At 36.9% G+C, this 10,163-nt stretch overlaps 2 protein-coding genes across 2 annotated transcripts; both read right to left on the bottom strand.

The window, feature by feature from the left end:
• Positions 617 to 2,882, bottom strand: LOC109326374. Its single transcript, XM_019559063.1, has 3 exons — positions 2,334 to 2,882; positions 1,132 to 2,254; positions 617 to 993 (listed from the first exon to the last, which is right to left on the bottom strand). Exons 1-3 carry the CDS (start codon positions 2,880 to 2,882, stop codon positions 617 to 619), a joined length of 2,049 nt encoding a protein of 682 aa, XP_019414608.1.
• On the bottom strand, positions 3,925 to 9,791 carry LOC109327166 (transcription factor RF2b-like). The gene is made up of 4 exons (XM_019560232.1): positions 9,284 to 9,791; positions 5,840 to 5,972; positions 4,940 to 5,024; positions 3,925 to 4,564 (listed from the first exon to the last, which is right to left on the bottom strand). Exons 1-4 carry the CDS (start codon positions 9,673 to 9,675, stop codon positions 4,188 to 4,190), a joined length of 987 nt encoding a protein of 328 aa, XP_019415777.1. The 5' UTR covers positions 9,676 to 9,791; the 3' UTR covers positions 3,925 to 4,187.

The following is a 10,163-nucleotide window of genomic DNA, read 5'->3' on the forward strand; positions in this document are numbered from 1 at the left end:
TGAATTCAAAGTGTGCACTAAAGTTGCTTGACATTCAGCCCCTTCCATTCGAGAGAGCATCAACCACTACATTTTCCTTCCCTTGTTTGTATTCAATGGAGAAATCAAACTCCATGAGTTTCACCAACCACTTTTGTTGAAATTCAGTGGTTAACCTTTGATCCAGCATATATTTCAAGCTCCTATGGTCAGTCTTGATGATGAAGTGTTTATTTAACAAATAGTGCCTCCATTTTTGAACTGCAAAAACTACAACTATAAGTTCCTTCTCATAGGTTGATAGTGATTGTTGTTGCTGATTCAACATCCTACTAATAAAAACAATAGGATGGTTGTTTTGCATCAACACATCACCAATTCCCTGCCCTGATGCATCTACTTTAATTGTGAAATGTTATGTAAAATCAGATAGGGCCAACACGAGAGCAGTAGTTAACAACTCCTTCACCTTTTGGAATGAAATCTTGGCTTTAGAAGTCCACTTGAACTTGTCTTTTTTCAACATCTCAATGAGTGGTTTGGCTATAGTGCCATATCCCTTCACAAATCTCATGTAGTACTCTGCTAACCCCAAAAATCCTCTCAACTACTTGAGTGTTTGAGGCAAGGACCAATTCTAAACTGCACTGATCTTAGTTGGGTCAGTGGCTACACCTTCAGCTAATATGAAGTGCCCCAAATACTCCACCCTCCTAACTCCAAAATAGCACTTAGATTGTTTGGCAAACAATTGATGTTCCTTCATCCTAGCAAGTACTAGCTCTAAATGCACAAGGTGTTCATCTAGTGTACTGCTATAGATAAGTATGTAATCGAAGAAAACGAGCAAAAACTTCCTGAGAAACTCCTTAAAAACCGAGTTCATCAAATTCTGGAATGTAGCAGGTGCATTTGTAAGGCCAAAAGGCATCACCAAATACTCAAAGTGCCCACTATGTGTTCTGAAAGTTGTCTTATGAATATCATTGGAACTCATCCTCACTTGATGATAGCCTGCCCTCAGATCAATTTTAGAAAAGATACTAGAGCCATGTAACTCATCCATAAGGTCATCAACTAAGGGAATATGGAACCTGTCCTTGATGGTGCCCTTGTTTAGCTTCCTGTAATCAACATAGAGTCTTCATGTACCATCATTCTTCCCAACCAAGACAACTGGACTTGCATAAGGGCTAGTACTAGTTTGGATTGCCCCTGAACTTAGCATATCATGTACCAGTTTGTCAATAACATCCTCCTGTTCCTTAGCATACCTATATGGTCTTTTGTTTACAGGATCCACATTATGCATCAATGGAATCATGTGATCATGTTTTGCTCTTGTTGGTGGCAATTGAGTAGGATTGGCAAAAATATCAGCATATGTTTGTAAGATGTACTCAATTGATGGAGGAATGTGACCTAAATCTGCATGAGTAGTTAGAGTGTGCAAGATAACCCCATTTGCATCACCTACCTGGATCATTGAAAGATGCACCCCAATTACCATTGCCTTTTCTAACAGTTGGGCCTTACCATATTTGCATTCAAACTGTGTGGCACCCCTTAGCACATGTCTTCTTCCTTGTAGACAAAACTCCATGGTTAGCTTGTTGAAATTCCAAGTAATGTCCCCCAAGGTGATTAGCCACTCAATGCCCAATACAACATCACAACACCCCAATGGAAGTAACATCACATCTGAGGTGAAGGTACTTTGTTGGAGAGTCCAACTAAAATTCCTTACTACTGAAGAAATTGGTACCTTTGTTCCATCTACCACTATGACCAAAATAGGCTGCAATTCTTCAATTTTGCACCCAATTCTTTCAGCCACTTGTCTATCAAGAAAATTGTGAGTGCTACCACTATCAATCAGAATATGCATGGGCTTCTTATTGTACCTGCCAGTGGCCCTCATAGTTCTGAAATTGGCCACCCCTGTTAAAGCATTGACAGAGATGTGAGGCTCTTCACTCGATTTCATGAGCACTTCTTGCACCCCACTAAGCTCAACCTCCTCATCCTCCAATTTATCCACCTCTAACAGATGAATTTGTAGCTTCTTGTGAGTCAAGCTATGTTCTGCAGTATAAGGCTCATCACAAAAGTAACAGAGTCTCTTGGCCCTTCTATCATTCACATAAGTTGGTGTCAAACTTCTGCTAAATCTTGGCTTATCTTTCAATCCCTCTGAATCAGCAACCAAGGCAGGTTTAGAACCGAGCAAGGGTCTTCCCCCTGTATTGCTATGAGTAGGGTTCTTGACTTTTCCCTGATTATGAAGGGTAGGACTAGCAGTCTCATAAAGCTTAGCCAATGTAAATGCCTTCCTTACAGTTTGGGGTTGAAACATCCTTACCATCATTCTTCAACCCTTCTAAGAAACAACTCAAAATGTAATCTTTTGATAGATCCAGCCTCGTAATGACAGCATCAAACTCCTCATGATACTTAGCAATGGTTCCCTTCTGTCTCAACTTCATCAATTCATCCATAGGATTACCACAAACCTCCCCAAATCTTTCAAGTAGTGTCTTCACATATTCTCCCCAGGTATGTAGTGAATTCACCCACATCGACCTCACATATGCATGATGCCACTTCAAGGCCTTACCCTCAAAATGTATAATCGCAAGCTTCACCTTAAAATCATCATGTGTGTTATCCACCGTGAAATACGTCTCACACTGGTATAACCCCTCCTTCACATTCGTTCCATCAAACCTAGGAAATTCTATCCTAGATAACCGAGTGTGACATGCATATGAGTAAGGGTTCACCTTGATTATTATGGTGGTGATCTCTACTTCCAGACCTAATTTATTCGACAATGATGATCCTTCTGATGTCATATTCTGCCTGATCACATCCTCCACTGACTGTTTAACAGATTCAGCCATGGATTTCTGCAGCGAGCTCATCAATTCAGTTAGATGCAATTCTAATTTTTCTTAAATGCGTGTCTCCAAACGTTCCTCAATTTCCCTTGCTGCAGCTTGCATACGCGTGGATTCTGCCATCTCTTCCCAGAAAAAAGAGGCTCTAGATATCAATTGTTATGGTTGATTATGGAATTCAAGGAATCAAGCAAGAAACGATGAATTCAATGGAATAAGCGTAGGAATTCCTATGATTGAGAAAGGAATTTGAGCATTTCTTATTAAAATTGATCAAGATTTTCGATTGTAAGAGAGAAAGAGAAGTTTTGCAACTTTCTAAAAAGGGAAATCGGTTGTAACTACCATTTGAAAACTTATTATTTATAACCTAACCTCCTATCTACCTTTTGAAACAGAAATACCCTTATGCAAACATAGGCTTAATATGTTCTCTTACCATATACACTCCAAAACTACATGGATATACTTTCCATGAGTCATTACTTTTCTCCTCCAAAACAAGATTAAATGAATAAAAAATGAGTCTAAAATCGATGGTAAAAGTGATTATTCGGCCCAGCAGAGAAAAATATGTTTTGCATATTTCATTTCTTGCCTTGTTATCTGCTTTTGGCTTTTAAAAACATTATGCAACTCATTCCAGCAACCTTATCAGCAAATGTGACACAGAAAATTTAAATAAAATAAATAAAAAGACAATAGAGGATAAAGGAACAAGACCAGGATCTGTTATCCTAAAGTATGTCCTAAACTATGTCTCAAACCAATGACAATTGAAGGAAAACAGGAAAAATAAAGGATATTTTAAATTTTTTAATTAATGTGACATGTTTTCATCAGTTTGGGACAACAGATCATTGTTCCTCCGTGCAAAGAGTCAAAGAGAATTTTAGAGTTGGAATAAATACATGCTAGTCCATGCCAAGTGCAAATGCGTGTACACACAGAATGATAAAGGTCATTGAATAAAAGGTTCAATTTGGTACATGTTCTAAGAGTGATAAATCCAAACTAACAACAACCACACAAAATAAATTATACATGATGTGCTAAAAGGGCCAGAACAGATTATGTAGCTTGAAATTACATACCTTGCATTTTGAGCTCAATACATTAATTTGAAGTCTAACAAAAGGAAAAATGAAAGTAAAAGAGCTCCCTTAAAAAGCCACCAAAAATGAAATTTAATCAAATAAAGAGTTCAATAGGAAAAAAATTCAATACCTTCATCTCTCTCACTCATGTCAGTCTATGAACAATTCAATAAACAGGCCAACGGTGACATGTTAGTCAGTCAACTTTGCATCAAAAGCCATTGTTGATTTTATTAACAGAAATGGAGGGACTATCAGGCATCGAATTTTGAGAAGCTCTGTGGCTTATGTCCAGACCCTGAAATTGGCCAATCGAATCACTCGGTAACATTTCTGACAAATCATATGTAGTGGCTGGATCAAGCATAGGCCGATGGGGAGTTGACATATTAGATGAGAGTGCATGCATCTGTGGCATTTGGATGGTGTGAAGCCTGCCCGGCCACTGTTGTGGCTGATGTGAGAAGAATGGAGTTGGAGAATATGAAAATTGATGCATTCCAAAACTGTAGGTATCGGCATGAGTTACTGTCTCTCCAGTAGCCATCTTGAGCCTATCAACTTCTTTCTTCAGTGCTTCATTTAGAGCTGTAATTATCGATTTTTAAGTTGCGAGAGGAGAAGCCATGCAAATGAGTTATATATAAATGACAATGTCTTAGCTGAAAGTTTAACATAACATAGCGTAGTAGTAGGTAAGATGGTCCATAATTTTTTTTTCCTGAAGCACATGCAACTTAACACTTCTAAAATTGTATTTAAGAAAGCACCAAAAGATGAAAGAAATTTCCAATGACTTGTTAGAAAATAATAATTCCAGTATTCTACTAATACTGATGCAAAAACCAGCAAAAAGTCTCTATATCAATTTAACTGAAGTCTAGGATAAGCTTTTATAGGAAGTAACAAGTTGAAACAGAGAAATTAAAATTAGCAGATTTTCTTAGTATGGTTGAGACATACCATCACATAACTTAGCTTGTTGCTCCATAGATTGTAACCGAAGCTTAAGCTCAGTATTTTCAGAACACAGACCATTTGTATCTCTCTGAAAAAGATGTTTCAGAATGAATAAGTCTCAGGTACCATAATATGAAAGCCTGCCATTACATACCAGAAATTTGATAACTTGTAAACAGAGTGCAATAAAATGAGATAAAAACATCTTTATTTAAAGAAGAATAAATGGCCACAAGCAACAAAAACGAAATAAAAAAGAAAATAACAAATCACTAAAGCACGTAGTAACTATCCTGAAACTGACAAATCACTAAAACTTCACAGGAAGCTATTAAGCATAACAGGAACTGGACTCTCTTATATTATATGACCATCATGTTTAAAGATAACAACGCAAAATAAAGCATATGTTTTTCAATTAAAAAAACTGTATCTTTCTCCCCAAACATGAAATAATATAGCATGAGAGGAAGTAATCCCACCCAAGCTATCATGAGTAACAAACTTTAACATTCAAAATACTAAATATTTGCATCAAGCTCTATGTTTGTGTGTGTAAAATAAATAACATGACAATCGGTAATCATTTGCATGACTCTCCCTCCCTAGCTCTAAGCAAAGGGGCAGAACTTTGCAATGATTACATATTGACTGATGTCATGTACTTGTGAGAGTGCTTGCGTAGAACACACATTATATGCAAATACTTGAGTCATTCTTCTGTTCATAACAACATACACATTAAAAAAAGAGAATACAAGGTTCAGTAATGAACATGAGAATGACCGAGAGAAGTACATCTATCACTAGAAATAACTCTATCAGTTATAGTGCAGCTAATTGGATTTGTTTATTGTAGTCTATTAATTAAGTAAGATTTATGTTTCTATAATAATTAATAACCTGGAAGAGATTTAATTGAGCTGAGAGAGTAGTAGCCTCGGTTTGAAGAGTTTGAATTTTTCTTTCAAGCTCCAAAACGTAACCAGCCTTTCTTTCTTTGGAGCGCGCAGCAGATTGGCGATTGGCCAGAATCCTGCACCAAATGCACAAACCTCCTTAATAAACTACTAATGATATGAAAAACTACAAAAATATTAATGCACATTGTTCCATCATGGTATCTGAACTGGTCACAAGCCGGCCAACTCATAAGGCCACGACCAATTACCAGGCGAAGAAGATCTGGCACACAAAGCTATTGACCATGCCCGTTTTGCCGGCCTAACTGAGGGAAAGACAATAGTGACAAGACATGGCATAGTAAACATTTGCAGAACCACAAACCTCTGCCACAGGACTATCATTGAACAACGCAAACACTGCTATAGAGTGAACATGTTGTTTGAATAGCTTAGACACTGCTATAAAGTTGAACACATCGTTTGAACACTGAGCTACCCTCTGCCATGCGACAAGGATAAACCTAGTATAAGGTTAAAGAAGCCTGGGCAGGCGACAAAATGACTCACCCTAGTTAAAGCATCGTACCAGCCAGAACACGGACACGACAAGGTTGCCCGACATGGATAAAGCAGTCCGCGCCTTTTTGGGACAGACCTCGCAGGATGGTTTGTCATAATTAAAGCATCTCATTATGGAATATGTCACACTCAACCTCTTTATAAATAGAGGAGACCGATCTTAAGAAAGTTTACATTCAATCCTCTCACTCATACTCTTACGTCCTTATATTCTTCACTCATACTGACTTGGTCGTCAGAGTGTTTCAGGTACTCACCCAGGCTGTTCAAGACTGCCTCTTGCGCGAATTCGGCATACAAATCAACATTCCAGCTCTACCCCCTCCACACAGAAGAACACACATTTTCAGACAAAAATCATTCTGCAATGCAGATTAATCTATGAAAGATGAATAATCGAATTGCTATTCCCATTAACTAAACTTATTGGTTTTATCTTTTATGGGAGGTCAGCAACCACCCTTGGACTCATTGTGCATATAAGTGCACTGTGCGCATCAAAGGCACTTAGCACTTGACAGCTCAATCTACGCTGGCATGCCACACACTGCAAAGGCTCCAATGCCTACCCATAGTTACTAGGAACATAGTAAAGGTACACTATTCATTTGGGTATATGGTTCGTCACTTTTTATACTATTGTTGCAAAAAAAAATCTAAGGTAAACCTGATAAGCAGAATGGCAAATTTGGTGCACGGTACACAAGGTTAATCAGTGAACCTAGAAACTATGTGCCTACCCTTAACAGGATAAAGGTGCAAGGTTGGTTACCTGGACATAAGAACATACAACACAACTGCTTTTCTTCATACATAAACATTTTTTGGGCTTGAGCCACAGAGCTGCGTTGTGTGGCCCAAGCAGGGGGCTAACAACAAAACTCCTTTTAGTTTTCTTCGAAGCAAAGGAAAAGACAAATCAATTCTCTCATCCAAAAATCATTTTTCTAAAAGTAAATATCAAAATTAGATGATGATAAGCATGCTAATAATGATGTTAATACAACATATACTACTAATGATCAAGCAAATGAACAAACATGTACTGCTGATGAAACATATGTTAAGACTTTTCAGCTTGATCAACATGATATGCCAAGGAAGCATGATGTTATCAAATCAAGTTGTGCACCAAGACTAATCATGACCGTGTCAAGGGAACCTGGCAAGGACTCTGACCGAGACAAGCATGCTTGCACTAAGCCAAGACAGTTGCTGGATGGTCGTGCCAGCATCAGGCAAGCAGACCAAGCTGAGTGTGTCATGCACATCAGCAACTCTCGGTCAAGACCAGAAGGCCTTGGTTTTCTGGTGCAAAATCAGTTAACTTACATTGCAAGCAAATTGTGCACATGTGCATTTTATCTCATTAATCACGTGTGTAATTGGACTAACGGTTAAGTTAGTTCTGTTAGTTATTATTTTCCTTTTTATAGGCTTTTCTCTTCTCTTGTAATCATCAAGTTAATTAGTGAGCAATAATCACTCAATCAATAAAATTCTTCTTCACTATTCCTTTCTTTCATTTCTTGCTTTGATTCTTTTGTTCTTTCCATTTCTTTTTGTTAGTAAAAGGACATGGCTGCATTATCCGCCTAAGTCATGTCTCCATGTACCAAGTCAATCAAATTTCATAGAATAATGTACAAATATTAATTTATGTTATTATAATTTTTACTTTTAACAAAATAAGATTTTCTGATTGGATGGGGGTACCAAATGGGACAGGTGATCCCCATCTGTCTCAGCCCCACCCCCATGCAAAAAAAACCTTAATCATTAAAAGTTTCAACTATTTTTAATTGAAAAAAAAAATGTATGCATTAACGGTGTGAGTTTTATACTTGTCATTGCATCATTTACCGTTCATATTTAATTATTATTGTCTCTAAAAAAAGTATTTCAAGTGATTGATAGATGATGTAGCGACTGTGTATAAACTTTTATACTGACCGTACATAATATTACACTCTTTTTAATTTAGGTATTGTTTATGTACATTTGAAATTATTTTTCCATAGGAACATAATATGTGTAACATATTAAAATAAAAATATGACATGCAAGAGCAAACACAAGTTTTAGTGTCACGGTTGCGTTTTAGTCTTTTATGCTACTAAAATAAACTCAATGCTAACCAAATAATGGGGGTTGAGATTCCTCTCCAGAGTCTAGATTTTGATGCATGACATCAAAAAGGAATTAATGATCCATTTCTTTTTAGTTTTTTTAATTAAATAAATTAAAAATCAAAAAGTTTATTCTTATCCTTACATTCTAATACTAGAAGGTCGAATACTGAAGAAGATCTCTACACAAATAATTTATATCAACTCTCAATCTTATCTTCAAACTATAAGGTCCATATCAACTTGACATTGTTTTAGTGTTAAGACTTTATTTGATCTCCATGCACTGTACTAGGTTTATGAATGACATATGTTCAGAGGGACAATCAAATATACATGAAGGGATTAGTTCCTTACCCCGATTATACCAATAAGAACTATAAAGTCCATATATTTAGTGTTTTATATTTTTCCCATTTTTTTTTATGTTTTGAAAAATAATACATTTTATATTTTACACTCTGATTGGTAACTATTTTTTTATCACTTATTTCTTTATTTCTTTCTAATGTGGATTAAATTATGCTAGTTTAGTTAAATTATATCAAACTTTTATATTTAATAACTTCTTAAAATATGCATTAGTAGAAATTTCCCTAATCAATCCTATCTCATAATAACCATATTAATTGTTGTGAACTAGAAAAGTTTCCCTGATCTCCCAGAATTTCTACGCCGGAAAAGCTAAAGCTATAACAGTGAATGCTAATGCCAAGAAAAAAAGAGAAAGAAACCTCTTAGCTCGTTTGGGATCAACGGTCCACAATTCCGCGAGCTTATCAGGTGACATAGCCTTCTTCGCTTCAATCCCTTCCATCAACGAAGACGAAGACCCATCCGCAGAGTTGCTTCTCCGGTGACCGGCTCTTCCGGTTTTGCTACTCGCCGCATTGCAGGTTCCATCACCGGCATCCTCCGGTTTCGGCGCGGTGGCGGAGGGTTGAACGTTGGATCCGGAATTGTCTGAGTCAATGTAAGCGGAGAGAAGATCGTCGTGGTGAGATGGATCGGGATCTTGGAAATGGAGCGATGGAGAATCGAAGGGATCGAGTTGGAGATCGAAGTCGTCGGGGATTCGGAAATGTACCTCCGATTGAGATCGACGGTGGTGAAATGGAAACGACATCGTTATTGGAGGGGCAGAGAGTGTTTCGAGATTCAAAATCACTGCTCCATTCACCCTCTTCGGTCTCTCTCTCTCTCTCTCACACTCGTCTTATTCGTTGCACCAGTGTCTCTCTCCCCCTATAATTATAAAGGGAAATGCCATACGATGACGTTTATAGTGTCAAATGAAGTTATAGTAACTACATTATTGTTCATCTCTATTTATTTTATAATCATCACCCAACAAGGTGTACATGTATTAATGTAAAATGTTGATATATTGACTTCATTGTCAGATTTTAAGATGACCAACAAAATTTAGCAAGGGATACTCTTTATAACACATAAAATTAGATTAAACATTTATTTCACACCCTCATTTTTTTTTAACCTTATCACTTTATTCACTCAAAAATTAAAAAACCAAAATAGTCGATTTTTTTTCAAATATTAGTCAAATTAATTTATTTTAATGTCAAATTAGTTCCTAATAGATGTTGTAAAACA

The sequence above is a fragment of the Lupinus angustifolius genome, chromosome LG14, assembly GCF_001865875.1.
Source record: "Lupinus angustifolius cultivar Tanjil chromosome LG14, LupAngTanjil_v1.0, whole genome shotgun sequence".
NCBI lineage: Eukaryota > Viridiplantae > Streptophyta > Magnoliopsida > Fabales > Fabaceae > Lupinus > Lupinus angustifolius.

What these genes read in the sequence shown, in the direction of transcription:
- LOC109326374 (XM_019559063.1), bottom strand. Translation starts at nt 2,882, where the DNA reads ATGGCTGAATCTGTTAAACAGTCAGTGGAGGATGTGATCAGGCAGAAT. An exon ending in TGAAGAATGATGGTAAGGAT is followed by an intron (nt 2,255 to 2,333) that starts GTTTCAACCCCA and finishes CTTCATAATCAG; the next exon opens with GGAAAAGTCAAGAACCCTAC. An exon ending in CTTGGTTGGGAAGAATGATG is followed by an intron (nt 994 to 1,131) that starts GTACATGAAGAC and finishes ATCTGAGGGCAG; the next exon opens with GCTATCATCAAGTGAGGATG.
- LOC109327166 (XM_019560232.1), bottom strand. Translation starts at nt 9,675, where the DNA reads ATGTCGTTTCCATTTCACCACCGTCGATCTCAATCGGAGGTACATTTC. An exon ending in GATCCCAAACGAGCTAAGAG is followed by an intron (nt 5,973 to 9,283) that starts GTTTCTTTCTCT and finishes CATTTGGTGCAG; the next exon opens with GATTCTGGCCAATCGCCAAT. An exon ending in CTCAATTAAATCTCTTCCAG is followed by an intron (nt 5,025 to 5,839) that starts GTTATTAATTAT and finishes CATCTTTTTCAG; the next exon opens with AGAGATACAAATGGTCTGTG.